The 23,561-nt window shown below is 41.5% G+C and overlaps 1 protein-coding gene across 3 annotated transcripts in view; it reads right to left on the bottom strand.

The window, feature by feature from the left end:
* Positions 1 to 23,179, bottom strand: part of CSNK1A1 (casein kinase 1 alpha 1) — a 33,321-nt gene extending 10,142 nt beyond the window's left edge. For 2 of the 3 annotated variants that reach the window (XM_085236788.1, XM_085236789.1), the window contains exons 1-8: positions 22,617 to 23,179; positions 21,796 to 21,902; positions 11,460 to 11,586; positions 10,024 to 10,122; positions 7,556 to 7,639; positions 4,154 to 4,293; positions 1,335 to 1,413; positions 263 to 337 (exon numbers count right to left, since the gene is read on the bottom strand). In XM_085236788.1, coding sequence (XP_085092914.1) covers positions 263 to 337; positions 1,335 to 1,413; positions 4,154 to 4,293; positions 7,556 to 7,639; positions 10,024 to 10,122; positions 11,460 to 11,586; positions 21,796 to 21,902; positions 22,617 to 22,739 — 834 coding nt within the window. In that variant the 5' untranslated portion in view covers positions 22,740 to 23,179. The remainder of the gene's footprint in view (positions 1 to 262; positions 338 to 1,334; positions 1,414 to 4,153; positions 4,294 to 7,555; positions 7,640 to 10,023; positions 10,123 to 11,459; positions 11,587 to 21,795; positions 21,903 to 22,616) is intronic. The other variant, XM_085236790.1, reaches the window with a different exon arrangement.
* Between the last annotated feature and the right edge of the window lie 382 nt (positions 23,180 to 23,561).

Below are 23,561 nucleotides of genomic sequence, written 5' to 3'. Positions count from 1 at the left end.
AGGGAAAGCCTGCACAGCTGACAATCTCCAACAACTGGAATTGTGGTGGCATGAGCTATCCCAAGAAACTGCAGTGAATGCCTGCCCTGTTCTACCATTTCACGCTCTTGTTGGGTGGCCGAACACAAGGCATTTATTGACTGCCAGAGAAGTATAATTCAGCAGCAAATGCTATGTGAGATTAATACACTGGCTCTAATTTTAAAAGCAAGAAAGAAAAGAACTTCCAACTCACGGCATGACATCATTTGGAAACTCTTACCTTACACAAAACCTCAACAGGAGTGGACATTTTCTTTTCACTAATCTTTTCATACTTTTGCTTCTTTGTTGCAGCCTGTGGAACATGTAGGTCACAATATAAGAGATATTGTGCAACACTGGATTAAACAAGGACAGTAGCAAAAAAATGACAAAAAACCCTTTGGTCAGCTTTAAGTATTTTATGTGAAATCTCCAAGTCCCACACACTTACTGCAAAGAGAATGAAGGTCAATCTGGTATTAAGATTTGGACACAGTTTAATACCATTTGTTGCAGTCTAATGCTTCCCTCACATGGCATAGCTCGTGTAGTTCTAGCTACTGCTTCTGTGCACTGAACAGACCAGACTAGCATATCTATTTGGTAAAGTTACATTAATTCCCACTCAGTACCCCATTCAAGTTCTGCCTGCTTCAGTACACAGTCATTATGCTCATTAGCAGCTGAAGAATTCCTGTGTTTCACAAGATGCTTGCCTTTAGAAAGCTAACATCTGCAGCTGCAACACTACTTGAGTTACACAACTCTCTCAGGAAAAAACAATTAAAACATGGATACAAGTCACTGAAGTGTATATAACAGAAACAAGACGTATCTGCCATGCTTGCACTGGCTACTACCACATGTAATAATATTTGAAACAAGTACATTTCAGCTGGCAATCATGCCATAAACTAGACTGAAGATACCAAAGCTTAACCTGGTAGGCAAGAGATTATTTTTATGCTCTCTACAGCAATTCAGAAAGCCACCAAAAATGTTATTTTCTACTTCCCAAACAGGGCCTCAGCCTTGGACAGGACAATAATAATTTGCAAAGCTGACGTAAGCTATTGTTTAGCATAATTTTTAGGAGTCAAACAATACACATGTTGCCTGCTGCACAAGAAGGAGGCAGAACCTTTTTCTTTCTATATTCTATGAATACCATACCTCAGGAAAAGCTATTTTGCTGAACTGGAACTGAACATTATATACAGCAACCTGTCCAGACCAGGAGGCAAAACCATGGATCCCAAATAGGCATAAGAAAAGTGCACAAGGCTCGAGAGGGAGGCAACATTACCTACCTTTAATCCTTGCCAAGGCAGACTGGTTCTGTTAAAGTACATCAATACATAGCCTAGAGACTCCATGTCATCTCGGCGACTGTAGAAAGGGAAAGAATACCCTGAATTACACACTTCAGCATTTCAACTTTGTTCCAAGCAGTGAAATCATTGCAAAATTAAAAAAAAAGTCAAGGAACCAGCAGTGCACCAGTGTGGGCCAATAACGAACACCTGTGCACAAAGTGCAATGTATTTACAAAGGGCATAACTCCTTCCTTCTCTTTGCATTCTCCCTCCTTCAGTACAGTCAAAGAACTCTTAAGTTAACCATCCATAGACTTCACTGAGAATCAGCACGCAAACTTTCATGTAAAAGGCCTCAAGTGTTCTCTGTACTGCATAAGCTCCAGATCTATGCTTCAGCCACATGAACACCATCATACTTTGCTACACAGCTTTCGTGATTACTGTGCCTAAGTACAGTTCAGTGAAGTGGAAAAAGCATTCCATGATTTCTTCCTCTTGGCAAAGGTGCCTCTTCCAGCTGTAGCAGTCAGATTTTTCCTGTGACTGCCTCTCTGCAGCTGACATCTACCTGAAGAGAAGAAACAAACAAAAAAGAACCCTAACAAAACCCTTATTTTTCTCCTAGTTCCCTTCTAAACAGAAGCTGACAGGTATAGCTGCTGCAAGAAAAGCATTTAAAATGGCAGCAGGAAAGGCTACACACCTCCTGTCGTCACAACAGAGTAAAAAGCTTAGAGAGTGGGAGTGCTAACAAGATTATACATATGGATGAGGTAGCAGAGCTTCCTTAAAGTGAGAAAAATCTGCAAGAACCTAGACAGCTCTACCTCCAGCTCTTGGTATCAGATGAAAAAAACTATAGGTGAAGCTTGTGTTAAGGCCAAGCTGATATAACCACCAGTTATACCCAGAGCAGCCTGCCTAACACCCCATGCTTGTTCCATCTCTTTGATCCCTTGGGGAATTACTACAGGAAGTTACTGCAGAAGAGAATCAGTTTGTGTCTTCCTAATCCACTGCACTACAAAGGGCACTAGCTGTGGTAGGGTTGAAGGCTGGAAGACTGGTTCCCTCCTCTTGACAGGAGCTAGCTCTCAAGTCATCTCAGCTGTAACATAAAACCACAGCCAAGGTCAGAGGGGTGACAACTGATACAAAGACCACAATCCCCACCTGCGAAGCTTCAGTTGTATTAGATTTGTCTATTAATCATCAGCAGAACCCAGTGAAGTGGTATGAGGTCATGACATAAGACCAGATTTTCCGAGGAAGCAGTGGCAGATTCATGACCAGTCAAGAGATTAATGGCTTCTTTCTCTCACCTAGTTCATTCTTTAACGTTCAATTTCATGATTTTGTAGTAGGAAATATTTATGAGATCTTCAGTGGAAATATTACATTTGGATGTTCTATAATAAAAATTTTCAGGATTTGGAGAACAGGATGATACTCTCCATTACTGTAACAAGAAACAGAACACTGCAAACAGCTCCTTAGGAACAGTTGTCACTACATATAGGAAAACATGTTCTGTAACTACAGCACTAACAGTTGGAGCATTCTGCCATATGTTTCAGACCTGGTTCCTCCTGATTACAGTAATGTGTTTGCTTCACTGTTAGCTTGATAGAGGCAATTCCATAAACTGGCATGGACCAAACTACATTTCTAATTATACTAGAATTTCCAATACCAGCAGAGAATGGTACAAGACCTCCAAAAAACTCAACAGCAGTAATCCTTTGCAGTTCTCTCCCTTCACTGTGAAGGCTAGCATGACTTCTCTTACAAAAATAGCTGAAGTTCTGCAAAATTTATTTAATTCAGAAATAACGCCTGTCATTTACACTACCTGACCCACAGGTCAAGTAAGCTTATATCAGTGATACTGACAGACAATAAAATACTCTTAAGGAAAACTAGTGAAAGCAAAGATGAAATATGTTTTTGTTTTTTTTTGAAAGAAACAAATATTTTTAAGTTGCATTTTCTATCAGTGCTACCACTAGAAATTGTCACTGCCATCTTGATTAAATTCAAGATCATGGGCACCAACATCCATGAAATTTTTGAGTAGAGTCCTCAGCATCACATGGTAAAGCCATGGTATTACACTGTTGTATAACACCTAGGCACACAAGAACAGATCCGAGTCGTTCTTTCAGACCTAACAAGAGCCTTCCAAAGAACCTAAAGTGCTACCTGCATTAGCACGCTGCCAGAGTTCTGTAACAGCAATACTTTCTCATCCAGACACTAAAAATGTGGTTTTAAAGATAAAATGTGTATGTTCACATATACATACACAGTCTGCAACTGCTGTTATGCAGAGCAGAACACAGCAGAAACTGAAACGTAGCACGTGTGGAGTAATAGTGCCATCATAAAGTCTTGCTTGCAGGCAAAAGGACAAACAATAGTTTGATAATTAATAGGAAGTCAGAGGACATCGGCTTCAGACAAGTCCTTCTGGTAACAGACTGCCTGTCTCAAGTCAGTCACGAGTGGCACTGACACATACTAACGCAGTCACAAAAATGCAGTTATATCTCTGAAGAGAAACAGTATAGATCGCCCTAGAAATGAAAAGTACACAGAACATCCACCTCCTGCTAGCAAGAGAGCATCTCTCCAAGAAGCAAATTAGATGCTTTGGTTTCCTATCCTTGCACAAGAAGCCAAATGGAAAAAACACTCGCAAAGGAACATACACGTTGACTCATACAAAATTAGTTTAGAAATTTCAGAAGCTTACAAATAAGATCATCTTACTGCTGTGCTCTTCAGGGCTGCAATCTCTTTGAACTCACCTCTGCTCAATGCCAAGATGTGCGTTGATACTGGCATATCGAGCTGTGCCAGTGAGATTTTTGTCTTCTCTGTATGGTATGTGTTGCCTTGTCCTGTTGTCCCGGTACTTTTTGGCCAAACCAAAGTCAATAAGGAATAACTTAGAAAAGAAAAATGAAAACACATTATACTTATACACAAGGAATCTCCAACCAATTTCACTAGGCATTAGCTACACTTTAGGACATCCACACAACATAACAGCCTACAGTTACAAGGAAGCAAAGTAACAGTGCAGTCACAACTAGCTTTAACTAACAAGTTCAAAAACTTAACAGTGAATTAGTTCAAGCCTTTTTTCAATCCAGTGGAATAGATTAGACTGTGCTTTTCAGCATCTCTAGCTTAGCTCTATGTTTATTTTGTTACTATTATAGTTTGTATCACATTAGCTCAATAACTACAGTGCACAATGTAGAAGAACCAACTGCATCAGTGTACGTCAGGAAAACCCACTCTCACAGAGCATTTTACACGTACAGATAGCTAATGGCAGCTCACAGCTTAATGCAAATGATGCACATCCTGTTTTCTTTTCTATGTTTTGTAAAGAACACTGGCTATTTTGCAGAGCAGAAGGCCAAAACCTCCAGCAGCAAACAAGACAACTTGCCTTCAACAACATGCCCTTCGCAAGACTACCAGAAGACATGAAACAGCAGCATGAAACTCTTGTTGATGAAATTAATACAGCCAGGAAGCTAGAGCCTAGTGCATAGAATCCAATTTAGATTTCTAATAATCAAGCTTGCTCAATGACTTGGTATTTGGCAACAACTGAGTGCGTGCTAATTAGTGTGCTAACAGCCAGTCTATCCACATGTTAATACAGACAGTACCTTCCTGCAACAAGATTTCAGGACTAGGCAAATAAACTGAGGCAGAAATACACAAGGAACATTTCAAACTCTAGCAGTTGGTCTTCAAGCTATTCATCATCTGGATGAGCAGATTTCAATGCTGGATTAAAGACAAGGGATCAGGGACTACAACCCCTGCAAATTAGTGAATGCTGCAGAAGCAAGCAGGGGAAGGAAGATGATGGAGAGAAGAGATACGGACTGAGAAGTTCTCAGTAAAAACCTGTTCAGCATCGCCTTAAAGATGAAGAAAAGAAGATACTGCTTTTCATGCAAACAAGTACAGGGATTCACATGCAGTTGTATCTGCATTCAAGGATGAAACAGGTCACTGCAGTACACTGGCATGACCTATAAAAAGAAACACTCAACATGGAAGATTGCAAGGCAACAAAAAGAGTTTCTGAATGGCACAGCAGACATCTTTTAAAATACTGGCTGAAGATTTTTCTATCTGTAGCAGTCTAGACGACATAAAAAAGCTAAAAGCCTCTTTAAATGGCTGATGTTAGAGCAGAAATTCTTAAGCTGAAGTTGTACCATGATTTATGCACAAAGTTCCTGTTCATCTGCTTTTTACAAACCGTTCTATGGAAAAGTCCCAGAATGCTCCCAGCAAGAGGAGTTAAAACAGACTTTAAAAATGAATTCCATCAGTCAGACAACAGCTTGGGAAAGGTGAGGGTCTTTTCTTTGTTGCACCCACTATGCCAAGTGAGCATGGAGATGGTCTCAAGCTACAAGGAAATGAGCAATGTGGAGACTAAACTCCCAAGCCAAGAGCACAAAGCATATATGTGATTACTATGGTGCAAATGCAACTTTCTCAGAAGCAAAGCTTGATCTCAGAGGCTATCTTGCATTTTCTGATGAAAGGTCTATGATTTCATAGTCTCTGATGTACAGTTTGCAACAGTGACTTTGCAAGGCCTTTGGCAATTAGCTTAAGTAAAGCACTATGCCTAGAAAAGGAAGGAAACTGAAGACTTCACCCACAGAATCTTGTCAGTACAAATTTAATTACAAGCAAAGTGATTCAAAGCCTTTACATTCTTTCTGGAATCCTGGAGTTCTTGCCATTAATTAATGCCACGAAGGGACAAAAATCACAGCTTGTGAATGAATATAGGTAACATTGAAAGCACACCTCTAACATGCAAAGAGTTGGCGTCTCGTTCTTTCTTTAGCAGACTTCTGAAGATTACTTTCCTCAAGGGTCAGAGAAGTAAACTAAGTGATGTTGTTTCTTGCACAGCTGCTACAAGCTCTGAATATTAGCCCTGAACAAGGCAATTATACGTTCTCTTAAGCAGTATGGGTAGCCCTCTTCAAAGACATATAAAATAGAATCAGTTGTGTAATACAGTTCTGCTTTACGTATTAGTCAAGTTATTAGATATTACTGACAACACTGACCTCTCCGGAGAAGATTTTTCTATTCCCTAGCTCAGGCTCATGCTGTATTCCCTATTCTAGATGGATGGAAGTCAAGGGAGTTAAGTCAATCTCAAAAGGAGGGATACAGGAAGATATAGCCTTATTTGGATGAATACAGAACACACCAATGCCAGCCAGCAAAGAAGTTTTTCCATAGATAACCTCATGCCACCTTAGCTCTGCTTACTGCATGATCAGTAGGAAACTAGAAAAGTAGGGCAAGATTTCTGCCAAGAGCAACGACAAAAGTAGATCAGTCTCTGCTTCAACCAGTAAGTGAGTTTCAGAAGCAGACAACAGAAGTCTAAGCCTGCATACAGCAGCTAGCTGGCTGGGATTTAATACCTGAAGACTTACTGGGGAAACTATGGGCTGTTGTTCAGCCAAACTCCTCAGCTATATACATATTCAGCAATTTCCAGCTGTTCTGCTAGGAAGTGGCATATGTCTTGATGTGCTTCCAATTCATCTTTCTTTAAGAATCAAGAGTACTACATTTAGCACTAGAGACTTCTCCAAGACACTGGAGTAATTTTATAAGCACAACAGATAAAAATATGAGAGTCCTTATCACACATTTGAAAAGATTTTGAAGAAAAATGGTATGGGAAAAAGTCTGGTTGACACGACAGCAGAACTTGGTCACGTGTGTGAAGATGCTGCAGGAACCCTATGGGAAGGCAAACAGACACTGTGTGGGTGCCTGTGTAGAAGCCCTGCTATTTCACTGGGGTGGCATGTCTGTTCTTTAACATATCCAAGACCTCGCCTTTCAGTTATAAAGGACAGAAATAAAATCTGCTTCTGCATCTGAAATCAAGCACATACATTTAACCCTTTTTAAAACCAAGTTTAGAAATAATTTCACAATTTAAACAAGCGCCACAGGGAAACATCTTAGTAATGTTACATGTTTGCCAAGTATGTCTGAATAATGCCAACATAAGAGGTGCTTTTGCAAGATCTACATTCTCCAGATTAAAAAAAAAAAAACAAAACGAAAACAAAACAAAAAATAAAGCACATGAATTTGGGGTTGAGGTTGGAATAGGAGACAGTTCAGACCTGGTTTAATCCTGAGAAAGATGGGTCCTGAGAAGTACTAACAGTCATGCTTCTTTTCCTCTTCCCCACTGGAGATTCTAAACACTGAACAAACAATAGAGGGTGGCAGTGCATCAAACAGTATTGCTTACATTGCAACAATGGCCGGCGCAGACAGGCAACACCGAGGCGTTTGAGAAAGAACAGGGTAGCCAAATGCCATCCTTCTTCCACCAAGCTCTGTAGCTTTCCAATAGCTATGTTGGTTTGTTTTTTTAATTTGTTTTTTTTGCAAGGAGAAAATTTAAAAGATATGGCAGGGTAAATTTCAACTGCGAGCCGCTCCAAAATGGCACTGCCTTGGCCAGGGATAACAATGGTGACATTTGGCTCTATTAAAAAAGGAAATTGAAGTTTTGCTTACAAAAGCATCCTTCGGTTCCATAAACTGCCCTTCCCCCGAAAGACATTTAGAAAAAGTAAATCTTCAGTAAGGAAGAGGTAGAAGGCATTTAGTCACCTTAAAGTTTACTTTCATAAGCATGCAGGGCTTATTTCTAGCAGAGCTGAAAATTCACCTTTTAAGGCGGGAGCACAATTTCTCCCAAACACCAAATTAAAATTTGAATATGTATATGTTTTTAATATAACTGACAGGAAGCTACTGGAACAAGATTACCATGCTATTCTAGCATTCGTGGCTGATTTTAATTTAGGTAGTGTAGAGTCATCGTTTAAAAAACCCTGAACTATCCTTCACTACAAAAAGGAGCAAATGCTGCGTGGTGGCAATTGTCCCTCGATAGAACACCTGAGTGCTAAACTTAACCAACTCGTTTCTCATTTTGCTCATGTAAGCCTGTCAATTTGCATTTCTCTCAAGAAGTGCCTCTCTGATCTCCAAAACCCTGCATCGGTAACAAAGCCCATACTCACAGCTCACAGGAAGTATTTACCACCATAAGGCTGCATGGCTCTCTAACTAGTATACTAATGGGAAAAGAAGAAAAATAATGGTTTACTGGCTTTTTTCCCCCAGCTGATGCAAATCTAATGTGTTCTTCCACTAAAGTAAGCACAGCAGTATCTTCTAGGCCATTAATCCAATGAAGATGAAACAAAGCACAGCAATGCTAACCTAGCCTAACTGCAAAAGTACGGATAAATGGCCCAAAAAGAACAACTGGAAATCAGAAACTAGAACTAGAAAAAAAGCTATTTTTACTCCAAGTTTGGCTAGAAAATTAAGGAGCCTAACTGCTTGACACAGCAGAGAAAAATAGAGCTCTACAGAGTGAAAGTATGAAACTTGGGAATGAGCAAAGTTTAATAGCAAAAGAATTACATAAAGACTGCCTTTCAATTAGGCTTACAAGCTTTTCCAACAACGGTTGCATCTAAACATTCAGTGCACTGCACCTCTTCAGACAAGAGCTGTTACCTGATGTTAATACATTTCCCCCTTCTAGTGTTCGTGGCTCTGAAGTTGGCATTCATACAGGCAAACAAAGGTAAACATTTTAAACACTGGTAGTGCCTAAAGAGATTAGACATTCTCTAATGGCATATATAGAAAATAAGTGGGAATCTTGCTTCCAATAAACAGCTTGATTGTGTACATTTGTCCTGAAGTTAATTTCTATTAAGTAGCATGCTTAATGCATTGCCAATGCTGCCTGTCTGCCCGAGCTCAACATACAAATTGCAGGATTAAGCATATTTTACTTAAGACTAGAAATAAAATAAAACCTCATGTAGAAGAAAACTTCCCCCCCCCCACATCTGGAAACATGCACTTCTGAATCTTTTTAACCATCCAAACAGTGCAACTGCAGCCCACTTCCCACCCCCACCCCTCTTTTCTTCACAAACTAAATCAAGTTTGTTGTACAATATATTCAGGTACTCTATAAAGTTTTTCATCCACATGTTAGCATAAATTCATTCATAAATTAATTTATTTATAGAGACAATTCATCTACACGTTGACTAGTAGTCATATCCACAGTTCTGATGGCTGAAGAGTCCTCTTTACCAGTCTGTCACTGCAAGTCTTACTGCCCTGATGACTGGTAGGCCAGGAGCTCCCACGATGGCACAAACACTTTTCATCCCAGGAAGTCAGCCCAAAAGTCAAAGATTTGACTTCATGGTTAAGAAAAAATGCTATTACAACAGTCATCTCAACAGTGAAACTCCATCCCCAATGAAAATAGCAACGTATTCTCTATGGTTAGTTTATGATCTTGTTGCAAGACTTGAACTCATCTTGCAATCAAGTCCATCTCAGTGTGGGTCAGAGACCTACACACATATGGCACTGCATTTAGCAGTGGATACTGACAAAGCCAAGTCAGCCAAATTCTCACAAAGGTTTGTGGTTTAGCATCTAATACATCAGCTTTAGCAATGAGTAAAAAGGCTGTGCAGCTTGAATTAAGTAACATAGCCATTCTCTTTGAATCTTTTAAATACAGCATTAGACTAACCTTATTACAGTGACGCCCAATACCCATTAGGAAGTTATCTGGTTTAATGTCTCTGTGTATAAAGTTCTTTGTGTGCACATATTCAATTCTACTGATCATCTGTAAAACAGAAAACATCAAGAAAGAGATTCATGAGAGCAACACATTTCACTTATGCCTACAATTAAGCATGACTTCATAGTGCTAGTTTATAACTTGCTCAATGAAAACCAAGTCTTTTTCATATGCTTTTTAAAGAAAGTCCTTTTACATGTTAAAATTCCAACTCTGGTTGTGAGCTGGAAGATTAAATACCTGAAATCATTTCCCAGACATTCAAGTTCATCATCTAACTACAGTGTCCAATTAAAGAGTAATTTATTTTTGCAGTATAAACAAGGCTTTTCAATACCTACCATGAGACAATTTTAAAGCTTGTCTCTTCACGTAGCACCCATCTCAGTCATTCATTCAGACAGTTATTCACTTATCACTAAGTACTGCTTTCCCAGTTACTTTTTTAGAGCAAGTAACAACTTGATTGTGGCCCATCCTATTCCAACTACTACAATCCAAGAATGACAGTGAGCAACAAAGATGCAGAGAAATTCTGGCACATCTTAGCATCATAAATGGTCGTGCTATTTCCTGTGCGTGAGATCACAGCACATGAGTTTATATGGAACAGCTTTTCAGCTGCACTTCACATAGCCTGTAGTGAGCTAAGTTATGTTATAACATCATATCCTTGACAGCTGTTCTACTTTATTATGTCCTAAAACCCAGTTCTACAGACCTCATATGCTGACCTCATACATCTCCCTTCTTTTCCCAGATGACAAAAAGTTACTATTCACCATAGAAAGGAATACTGCACAAGAACTGCACAGGTTCCTCAGAAACACTGTAACACTCTGACTCTAGTTAAGTGAGCATGTAAATGCTTCTTTCTAGAGCAAGCACACCAGCCATTTAAAGCAGCACAGATAGGGGACAGCTGATCTTGTCTTTACACAAGCTCCCTGAGCTTCCCTGGCCATACGCCTGGGATTCTACGAGCTCTGGCTAAGTGACAACTTGGTACTAACACTGATTATGTAATATTAGATTAAATTTAAATTGCCATTGAAAATTCAACTCACAAACCCCTTACTGCCTTCCAAATAACTGAGAACAGTACAACCAAGCTATTTACTAACAGCAAGGGGCTATTTCAAAAGCTGTACTCTCAGAACCAAGTTGAAGAAATGTCAATTGCTAGAAAAAGACTAACTAGACAGGCACTCCTGAGGTCTCAGTTACAGACCGCTGAGGCCTTGAGTAAGTTTGAAGTAGTACAGCATCTCAAATAACACAGAAGGCTGTTTAACACATTATTTAACCTAATTAAAGAGAACCATGCTACACAAATTCATATTCAGGTTTTCTGACATCCTCACATTTATGCTTGTACATACCTGGTCTGCTAGCATAAGTACTGTTTTCATCGTAAACCTGCGAGAACAGAAGTTGAAGAGGTCTTCAAGGCTGGGACCAAGAAGATCCATAACTAGAACATTGTAATCCTTTTCTTGACCATACCACCTGCAACAAAGAAATGTGTTCAGCATAAGCAAGAATCATACAAGTTTGAGCCTTAGCTATCAGTAAACAGGAGTGAAACAAGCAGCTCAATTACTGTCACATGGCAGTTATGCTCCTCAACGTATAGAAGCGATCATTCTCAAAATGCATTTTTGGAAACCAATAGATGCTTTTAGAACATTCAACATTTCCACACTCTAGAAGCCCTATGCTGGACTCTCTCCAGTCCTTCCACATCTCCACTGTCCCCAGAAGTCCAGAGCTGATCACACCACTCCTGGTGTGGCCTCAGTAGAGGGAATGGACCATCTTCCTGTACCTGCTGGCCACACTCCTGATGCACTCCAGGATGCCACTAACCCTCTTCAAAGCAAAGACACGTTGCTGGCTTATGTTCAATCTAGAGAGTTAACTAAAAACCAGGGCTATTAGTCACTCCTACTTTCCTGGAAGCAAAGCCTGAAGGCAAAACTCAAACTGACAACAGTGCACGGCATGTTTAAGTTTCCCTGAAGTAGAAACATTAAGTTTTAACAGTGACTGAAACACCAAACATCAGAATTAACACAAAGCAGAAGTCATTACAAGCCAACACACTGAGGTTTCAGTACATAACTCAAAAACTGAACTGAAATGCATCAGCAGGACACCTTACAGTTCTATCTTTATTTCCTGCGTTATTTAATTTCACAGGAGCATTGGTAATTGCTTTAGGCTTTGTTTCATGTAAGGCATCTCTGCAATGCAAAAGAATTCATGCAGTTAGCTCATACTACCTCCTCATTTATTCATTCAAGTTTAGCAAATATCAATCAAGTACTGCTGTACTACTAAGTAAATGACAAAAACTCTTTACTAGATTTTTAACATATAGGGAAGCACAGTTGAGTGCCACAGAGGCAGATATAGTTGTTGCAACATATACACTCTCAATCACAGCCAAGGAGGCAGTGGGATCAACCCTTAAGTGTCAATTTGGGACCAAAAAAAAAAAACGTTTCAGGAATTACTCAGTATGACACCTTGGTTCCTATCAAAGTCACCTTTACAAACTGCTGAGTAGATATGACAAGGGTCTATAAACAACTCTGCAGCTCACAGTTCAAAATGAAACACTGCAGTCAATGAAAGCGATGAGAACTGGATTGGATGATCTGCTAGATATTCTGCCATGAAATTTAGCTTCACTATGAAAAATAAACTGAACCCAAACACCCTAAGATCTGCCATTCTAAAGAGTAAATCCAGATTCAGGTAAACCATGTTTTGCTTTAAGAAGTGAAAACTATTTCAGATGCTGACTGTAATTGTTCGTTACAGTAATGGCTCAATAGCCAATAGCACAGTCCAAGGGAAAACAACCTTACCCCAACTGAACTAAGAAAATTTAGTTACAGCATCACAAAAGAGAAAAGCTAAGCAGATGAAAGGAAACCCTACCCTGGGAAAAGCATTTGATTTGGTTCCTCTATAGGGATCTCTCTGCTTAGCACACACAATAACCCAGGTTGGTTGCACAACCTCCATCTGGCCTACTTCTGCATAGGCACAAGAACTTCTTTTAATCTCCTGATCACTTAATATTTCTGAAAAGCAGAATCAACTTCACAAGACAACAGGACTTCTAAACATCCAGTTTTCATGCTTACAGGCCTATGATTCCTCAAGTAGTAGAGCACCCCATTTATTCATTGCACTGACAGCAAGTGAAACTTCTGCTAGAATACCAGAGTCACCCGTGCTTTATTTACTTTGCTAACACTCAGTTTTCATTTCCCTTGGAACATTTCCAGGGAAAATGAGATTAAGAAGTAAGGCTACATCAGGTCCATTCACAGCGCATCCAGTAGCTGCTACTGCTGGCAGCACAAGAAAAAACATTACAAGAGTTGGCTCTTCTCAGGAATCCTTGGAAATGATGATGCTCAAGAGCTTGGCAAGTACTCGTTGATCCCACAGTCACTGCAAGATGACATATGATCACACCTTTTGGACATGAGCTTTCCCATGCAAGTTTTAATGCTGTGGGAACACCGCAGCACCAAATGGAGCACATCTCTGGAAAAAAGGCTGGTCTCCTCCAGAGATCTCTGGTGGTCCAAGCCCTACTGCTGGTGCAGTGTTGGAAGCAAACTACTAGTAGGAAAGAATGACCTTACAGAGCCCTGGTTAACTATTAGATGCTACAAGAACCTCAGAACACGTCTTCTACTTGTCACTTCTTCTAAACACGCCCGGAAAGTGAATTTCTCTCTCTCTCACTGAGGAGAAGAGAACAGAAGGGATATTTTTTAAGCAAGGAGAGCTCTAGAAAGCAGGAACAAGATACTTAACAACTTAACAGTTCACTCTGGTTACACAGTAACTCTGTGTATTAGTTACATACCACCTATGTTCAAAAGAAATATAGAATCCCTAGACTAGGAAAAATCATTATCACTATTCTAACTCACTTCCACAGTGACCATGTCCCATTAGGACATAGTGCATAATTAGACAATTTTAGTTCTGTAGCACAGGTCCATCTATACCTCCTTATGCAAACATACATATATATATATAAACACACACACATATAGTTTCTAGCAAATACAGTTTATCAGCTTTCCCAAACATTTGTAGAAAACCTTACTGGAAGGCTCCACTAATTATTAGCAGGACAGTGCAATTACTGTAAGAGCTAGGAGCTATCTCTGAACACGCCACGTAGCACAGTAAGCCCTGACACAGCTGTTAAGATGCACAGTCCATACTGAAGCTGTGGGGTGTGCCTAAATTCACGTGTGCATAGAAATGCTTCGTCATTCTCCCATGCCTCATTTGTTCATGGCTACTAATCAATTAGAGCATAGTTTATAAAAACAAAGCAAAAAGCTAAAACAACTCTTTTTGAAGCTTTTGTGATTAGAACATTATCAAATTCGAACTGTGACCTTCATTTGACTCCAGCAGCTTATCTCACTTAGAAGACCAAGACTCAGCATGTCAACAAGTTTCCAAATCACGTGGTTTAGCAGCCTGCTACGCAGTTCCCATATACTCACACACAAAACTTCTTGTAACATCCTGAACAGTTTGCAGCTCTATGCTAAACAACTAAGTCACATGATACAGCAGTTTAAAAGTATTTGGTTTCCAAATCCCACCCAGTGAAGTATGAAGCCAGATCATATGACAAATGAATGCTTACTCTAATGTTTTTTCATTCCCTTAACTAACCTTGAGACAAGCACCAAAGTACTGATGCACATCTAGCACTTAGTAGCAAAGACTGTAGGTCGGCCTGACCCAAGCTTAAATCCTTTTCTGTTTCCAGAGATGCATCTTTAGAAATCGTATCATCTCTATTTCAGCAACCACATGGTTCCTAAATAATGCCAGTGGTAAAAGAAGCCTTTGAGAAAACACATGTCTAAGAAGAACTTTAAGAAAATGAAATATTTGGTTATTACCCTATTCACTTCTTGTATTTCTTTCCTTCAAAGAGTCAAACTGAGGTAAACCAGTTAGTAAAGAAGTCAAAGAGTCAGCAAAACTCAGAAACAGGCTGAGAAAGCACAGGCCCAGCTGCAGCCTCCTGTGCCACTTCTACACCCTCGTTAGATTATCAGTTAATTAACTGTCTGGTACTGCTACCTTGCTGTTGTAATTACAACCTCCAAAACTGTGCAAGCTGTTCAAGTGATAAATAAAAGCATTCAGGAAATTCATATTTAAAAAGTGACAAATGTAAACAGCAATGAATGAAAGCACTCACTCACTGGACAGCTGTTGGTCACCAGCAAAGAAAACCCAAACCCCAGGTGCTCTGAAACTACCAAGGCAGCAAAGGCACGAGCATAAGGCAGCATCATTTCACCTACAGGTTACTGTATGCATAAAACCAGAGCATCAGCTCACTGTCAAAACAAAGCATTCCTACCACCAACTATAACAAGACTGTCCTGTTTCAGATTGATAAAAGCTCTCCTCAGACACCCGTTTTGCCAAGTGCCTGGTCTTCTGCTACAGGCTTCTGAGAATTTGACTGCCATCACTGACTATTCCTGTAGCCATCTGAACTGCAGAAAGTCATGCTCGTGTCCTACAACAAAAAAAGCACCCTAGTGCCTCAGTGCAAAGAAGTACAACGCTGCTGTGAGAAAACTTAGATGGACTCAAACCTTTAGACTCTGCAATTCAAACAAAAATATAATATTGATGAAAAGGCATCCAGAAACAATTATATCTTCATTCAATAAAAAGGTCAATTTGCACTTCAACATTCTACTGACTTCTGCTAATTTCATCATTTGCACTATGTCACCCTACCATTACTCTGTCAAGCTCTATGCAATTAGTTTCCCAGCGTTTTGGCTTTAAATGTCAGACAGAAGAGCTCATATGACAAAAAAGTGGAGACTGTTAAATGAAAGTGGATTGAGAAACACTACCAGAACAAAAACAAGGCACAGTGAACAAGCAAGCTGGAAAGAACTACTGGGATTACCTGAGATAACCTTATCAATAAGTTTGACAAGTCAGTATGCACGTGAGGGTGAATACACAAGTCTGGAAGATCTCATGTGCACAAAGGATTCAATGTGCGAAATAAAACTGAATGGCGGTGAGGTGATGAATCCACTGGAACGATTCCACTTCTGCAATCACTAAAGCATTTCCACAAAACTCCCCTCACTGGGCATAATGTAACGAAAGGGAAAACACAGACCTCCCTATAATCATATGCTTCCACAGACAGCACTGAAAAAATCAGCAATCCTAACCAATGCAAACACAGGTATTCAACAGAAATTGGGCAGGAGTTGGTGTCAGTGCTTACAGCATTGTTCCTTCATGCAGCAATCCACAAACAACGCGGGTCAGACATCGGAGCAGAAATATAAAGCAGAAGCTGGGCTTCAAAATGGATGGAAAGGCGGTGATCCTAGCAATTGTGTTCACAGAGCTCAGCAAGTCAGTCATGAAGTTATGCAACTGCTCTTTGTACATACAGGATGACTGTAAGAGGGAGGCAGCCATTAAAGAAATCAAGGAAGTAGTAAATGGGCACCGACCGCCCACAGGTACAAGCACTCAGCTTCAGGCTCTTTCCAACCACAGAGCCATGAGTGCTGGCCTAAGAAGTCAGCACTGTGCCAGAATCACAGGAAGAACTGCATGTTAACCAAAACAAGCAGAGACAGGACCAAAAGTAATCTCTTCTGGTCAAACACGTTCTGGACTTCTCAGGCCAAACTCTTGAGAAATAAAGATGTTACAGACAAACCACTGAGTATATTCTGCCTGTAGAAGTACACTAATGTGAGTCTTAACAGATATGGAAGCAACACACAAGAGGAAGGCAATCTACCACTCAGGTTCACATCTACATTGCCACATATTCTCTATTTCCCAAAACTGGAAAAGCACTTCAACTGCTAGCCAGCTTGGAATCAGTAACATAAATGAACCTAACATAACATGGCATGACTGAAATACTGAAGTGGAATATTTAACAGATGTCATTTAACATTAGTTGCTATGGTGAGTATGAATTAGGCCACTCAAGTACTAAATAAAGAAACAGCAAAGAACACCCTATGTTATCAAGTTAGGTAGGATATAAATAAGATTTTGTATCACTTTTTGTACAGTTATGAGAAAAATATGAATACATGAAGCATGCCAATGCAATTCATCCGTTAGGCACAAGGGAAATTTCATCTGTCTGGTCTTATGTTGCATACATACTTCTATGACTTGCTGCTTTGCTAGTTGTTTTGTGAAGTAAACTAACAGCTGGTAGGAAGCGAGGAGAACATAAGTCACATTTCTTCCATAGAAGTCAAAAGGCTCCGCTCAGATGAGAAGGTAAGCCATCAATCTACAGCACGTACTGCAAATGCTGGAGGAAAATAGACCCTTTCTGTAGGACTTCTGCTGATCATCTGTGCCAAATGGAGTTAACACTGAACTTCAAGTGCACACTTCTGCAGCTGTTTCTGCAAAGGATGAACTAAGGCAAGAGGAAAAAATGATAGAAAAACAGGGTCTCTCTCAGCTGCTTTTAAGTAGTCCACGAGCACCAACTAAAACAGAAGTTTAGATTGTTATAAAAGATGAAATTTTGTTTGAAGACATTCACTCTTAGCAGTAAAAGTTCAGGGATTCATTTCAGTTTCCCACTGAGCTATCAGAGCAGGAATGTTGCTCTTACCCACTACAGCGGGTCTGTCCCTCAGTACAGAGGTGCTTGAAAGAAATATATTTACCAATTTTTAAGAACAGAATTTAAAATGCTCAGGGAAAATTCCATTGGGAAATGGAATTCCATTGGCCGTGGTTTTCCGCTGCGTGTACTATTTAGTGAAGATGAATATGGACAGAAGCTTATTAACAGATTATCCACCAGCATGGCACTAAGTAACCAGAGAGCCCTGATGTCTGAGACACTTTGACTTTTTTGACAGCAGCTTTATAACATGCCACACGATTTAGGACATTATGTAGCAATATATAAGTGACAGTATTTAATTTCTCAACCTCAAAATACTTTGCAAGAACTTACTGCATTGTCAAGTTAGAAATGTAGGATTTTATTTGTTCAACTTGCAAAAACAAAAAAGTCAATAACATTCATATTTAAACTTAGCAGTGACTAAACTCAAATATTCCCCTGATAAGCCTCAGATGCAACTGAATACTTCACCTCTCCAGCTCTGCCCAAAGAATAAAGCATCGTCTGTTTTACAGTCAACCCTATTCTTTGTGCAACACTTTCACACCTTGCCAACAGCTGCAGCTAGATCCAGCACAACACCCATTCCTAGTGGAAACAAGTTATACAGAGGTGTTGTCAGGAGAAAAAAAAAAAAAATCTTAAGTTTGCTTTTCTTTTAGAAGTACATTTGGAAGATATCTAAAGAATCTTCATAAAGGAAATCAACTGTTGTTCATAATCACCATAAATGGCAAAAACCAAGAGCGGCAACCACAGAAGGTTCAAACAATTCTCTCGTCAAGAGATTCACACCATAAACAAAACAACATACAAAACCTCAAACAGTTTCATTCCTCTGAATCAAGACGAAGAATGTGGGAATCAAAGCAGATATTCCAAACTCTCCGAATCAACACCCAGTTAATGAGAAGATCACAGCTAAAAATGCTTTGCTACTAAAAAAAAAGAGCTGATGACCGAGAACAATCAGAATAAACCTACCAGAATACTGCAGACTTGGCACTGTGTCCTAAGGCAGACCAGATTATTAGATGTTAAGCTTGGTCCAAAAGCCCGCTGTCAAAAATGAAGGTAGTATAGCCTAGATTTGTGCATAGCACAGCCTGCAGTGGTATTTACAGGTTTCGGGACATTTCAGAGAGCAGAGAATCCTCCCTGCTCTTTCAGAAAGCAGCAGATTGCAGCAAAGCTGAAGACCCCGTGTGAATTTAAAGTTGTGTAGCTATTCAGACAAGCTAATCTCAATTTTTTGCTATTTCATGTGGAAATTACATGTTCTGTTACAGTGCAAGTAGCAAGTCCTCTCTACACAACTGAAAGCTCACAGTTAATCCCACAGAAGCAGCAGGATAAAAATGCTGTTGAGCCCAGCTTATACAGCACAGAGACTGGAAAAGCTTGGAACTATTCTTCAGTTTTCTATCAGATACTCCATTTCTGTTGTTGCTGCTTAAAGGTACCACTTCACAGAAAATTTAACTATCTTACTGCAAGAATTTCCTCAACCTGATTCATCCTTCTCAATAGGCTGAGCCAAGAACAGCTCATTCCAACTGGACAGCAAACCATTACAAAACAAAAGCGGAATGCGTATTATCAATTACACACGCAGAGACCTAAGTACAAAGTCATACACTCTCTCAGCTTTGCTGCTGCCAAAAAACTCATGTCAGAAAAGCTTGAGTTGTCTGGAACAACATGTGCAGTAATCTGACGTTGCTCCTAGGCTTGGTGATGCACCTGATTGTGTAAGACAAGTTCTCTCCTTCAGATTCTGAGCACCAGGAATTCTCATTCTAACTACACAATGTTTCAATGCTTATCGAGCAAACCACGAGCTGAGCACCCCCCCCCGCTTCCTCCTCTAGAATATAAACAGAAGTACTGGTTTTTAATTTTTTCAAGCATCACCACATTTCATATCACCAGACAACAAGAAAAGCACAAAGAACCAGTCAAGCAACATCTAATATGTACATACTTAAAATTTACAATAAAAGACACTTCCAAAGCTTTTCTGAAGAGCTTTTCTAGAAAAGTCATCCTAAGATTAACAATGCTGGAACCTGAAGGTAGAAATCTTCAAGACCCCCTGACATTATCAAATAGATGTTATCTCAAGCACAACAGAAGGCATCTGTGCTGTTTCGAGTGCTGCCCCAGTTGTCAATTCTTACCCAGATTCCTGTAATCTGGTACTACTTTGCAGAGGCCATATGTCAAAGAAAGTTCTTAGTTCCTCTGTGATGGAACTTTAAACAAGAGTCATAGAAAAAGTAAGGTCAGATAAAAGTATGTCAAATACAAAGGAAAGAAAACTTACAAGATTACTGCTTTATTTGAAGCTAAAAACAAGTTTCTCAACATGTAAGACGACTTCCAGCATCTCAGCTTTAAATAAAAAGCTCGTATGAGGCATTTAAATCAAACTCAAGAACTTACTTTAAATAGTGGTTCACTTCTGTTACATGGTACATTTGAAAAACATGAAACTTAAGTCTCATTATAGCACTAAAGGTTTTCAGAAAAAAGTGTAAGCTTAAGAAAGCATGCTTTTCCAGTTTTGTGATGAAACACCAGATTCATCATGCTTTGGCTGCTCTCCCAGTTACCCTTGTTTTAGCATGAAACTGTACCGCGATGGCTTTCCAATATGCAATTTCTATTTTTCAGCTGTGAAACAAATGTATTCATACAAAGAAAAGAGAAATTTGTCTAAAATAAAAATTAAATCTGGTTACACACAAGGAACTGCTGTAACTGTAGCTGTTCTGTTTCACACAGGTATGTTTGTTCTATTCCTGTAGAAGGCTACCATGAATGCTGAGGACAGATGGGTGAAACAAGGCTGTATAACTCCAGCATACAATCAGGTCTACAATCAGTTGTGTTTACAGAGCAAGGCAAAAAGCTAGCAACTTCTAGGTTTTGTTGGAATATACAATCTGAAAAACACAAGTGTCCCTGCAGTTTGTACAGACTAATTTCTACATGTGCAACAAAGTGAGTTAAGAGCAAAAGGACTAATCAGAATTCGCAGTTTGACTCATTAGCCCTAATGAAGTTGTTCCTGTAGCACAAGACACCAATTCCTTTTATAATATAGCACAAACACCACAAATACTAACTTTAAAAACAATTATTTAAAATACTCTTGGCCAAAGTACTTCTGGAAAGAAAGAAGTTTCACTTAGGCTACTCTGATGCGGATTCAGTCAGAACTACACAGGATAACACCTCAATAATCTGAGAAATGACTCCTCCTAGAGTCTGCTGCACCAGAACAGCAGCAACTTACTTCTAGATCAGGAAATTACTGAAAACTCTGAAAGTTTCAGACAGAATAAGAAACAAGGAAACTGCCTAACAAGCAACTGGGAGGGATTAATCCTGGCACTTTAACTGTACGGAAATCCTAGTGACGCATCTGTTGCGGGTAACAGAAAGGGGCTGCCATTTCATTCCTGGTCGAGGTTCTCAGCAGTCTCAAGCCTTGCTGCACATAACTATGAAAGGAAAAGATACGTGCCTGAGCACGTCCCTTGTCCCAACAGGAGAAGGGGGAGGGTTAATCACGTCTATCCGCCATTTTCTGAGCAGAGGAGGAAGACATGTTGGAACAAAAAAAAAAAAAAACAACAAAAGAAAGCAGCCATTTCCAATACCAGCTCCAAACTCTCAGCCTCATCAAGAACACTGGCTCTCATAGAAACAACCTCATGCTTTATTCTGATGACTTTAAGAATTTCTCACAGTTCACAAACTGCTGAAGATCTCACTTTCATTGCACAGTATGTAAGCCTAAGAAAAGAGTCTGGGGCAGGGAGGGGGAGCTACAAGGATACCCAGGTGGTTGTTAAGCTTAGAATGGAGTATTTTTCCCAGCAGTCCAACTACTTCTAAAAGAAGTCCCTTATGGTGGTGTCCCACCTCATGGGAACATTAAAGGAAAGTCACCAGACTTGGCACATACAACTGAATCCTACCGTATATGTGGGATGCCAACTCCTCCTTGCAGAATTTTGTAGAGTTTGCTCTCATACAGCAGCTGGGGATGTCTGGCCTTCTGAGACTCCAACTTCACAGCAACTTCCTGCAGTGAGAGGGAACAAGGAATCAGAGCAGAGTGTCCACTGAGCATTGCCTTGCCACTGAGGTGCAGGGGCACAGAACTTCAGTATTCCCCATGCTCTGAGCTACAAATTTTTACACTTCTGGCACTCAATGTCCTGCATTTTGCTGCTTCTTCAAATAAAATCCATAGCGTGATGATTTGTACACGAATATCCATCCCAGGTCATGAAATTGAGCTGGAGATGTTATATCTTCAGATTCACACAAGCAAGGAAGAACGTACGTGGGTGTTTCTTCTTTACAGCTCACAGAAGTGAGGGGAAGAAAGAATAAAAAAATACGAGGAAAAAAAAAAAAAAGAACTGAAGAAACAGGGGATCTTCTTTGTTTCTACTGCTGATGAACACGAGATAAAGTGCTCCCCAGCTGAAAAAAGGGGCAGAGACGACTGCCAGAAAACAGACTTCTCCGGCCGCTGACAAGGCGCTCTCCTCTCCCTACCTCTCACAAAGCAAAGCGCCGGGCGGCGGCCCGCGGCTCCGTGGGAAGCAGCAGAACGGCTCCCAGCCGGAGGCCGGGAGCTGCGGGCCCAGGACCGGAGCAAAACGCCCGGCTCCACAGCCGGCACCCCGGGAAGGCGAACCCGGGGACAGGAGCCAAGCGCCTGGCTCAGGACGCGCCGCCGCTCTCCGGGTGCCCCGAGCCGCCGGACGGGGGTGCGTGCCGCCCTTACCTCCCCGTTGGTGATGTTGATCGCCAGATAGATGTCCCCGAAGGAACCCGAGCCGATCTTCCGCACCAGCTTGTATTTGCCCCCGACGATGAACTCGGCCTTGGAGCCGCTGCTGCTCGCCATGGCGACAGGCAGCCGCGGGGCGCTCCCGGCGCTGCGGGGCTCGGAAGACGGGAGAGGGGAGAGAGGGCTCTGCCACCGCCCCGGGAAGGGGAGAGAGGTAGGGGACAGAAGGAAGGAGTGCGGGGAAGAACGAAGAACGGCGGTCCCCGCCGCTCAGCTCGGGCCGGGCCCCTCGGGCGGCCGCCCCGCTCCGCGGCTCTGCCCCGTTCCCCGGCCGGGCACCGCTCGACTCCCCGCGCCCTCCGGAGAGGTGAGAGGCGGCCGCCAAGGTGCCGCGAGGGGAGAGGGGAAGGGAAGCGCGAGGCCTGCTGGCTCCGCCGGGTCCCGGCAGCCGCCGGTCCCTACTCGGCCGCCGCCGCCATCTTGTCTCTCAACCGCTGCTATCGCGGACACAAAATGCCCCCAGCCTGCAGCCGCCGCTTCTTCACCGCGCGGGGCACGCTGGGAGCGGGGCGGGGCGGCCCGGCGCACCCGCCGAGGAGAGGCCGCCTCCTGCCCGCAACGCGCCTGTGCGAGGGGCGGCGCGGGCGGGGACAAGGCGGAGAGCCGGCCGCAGATAGCCCTCCGCGCGTGCGCGCGCACCGCCCTCCCGCCGGACCAATGAACGCCGTCGTTTTCTATCCGCCCCAGCACCGCGTCTCGATGCGTTCTAGATGTGCGCGTGCGCGTCACTGAAGCTCGAGCCCGGGCGGAAGGGGAGAGGCGTCTGTGCCCTCACCGCTCCTTCAAGGCGCTGGAGCGCCGAGGTGCGGGCAGGGCCTGTCTTGGTTTCCGAGCCGTAGGGCTGGTGACGGCAGGTGCTGATGTGACCCGGGCCGTTCA

This window comes from Meleagris gallopavo, chromosome 15, assembly GCF_905368555.1.
Source record: "Meleagris gallopavo chromosome 15, MGAL_WU_HG_1.1, whole genome shotgun sequence".
NCBI lineage: Eukaryota > Metazoa > Chordata > Aves > Galliformes > Phasianidae > Meleagris > Meleagris gallopavo.
This window is presented reverse-complemented; position numbering and strand designations above follow the sequence as displayed.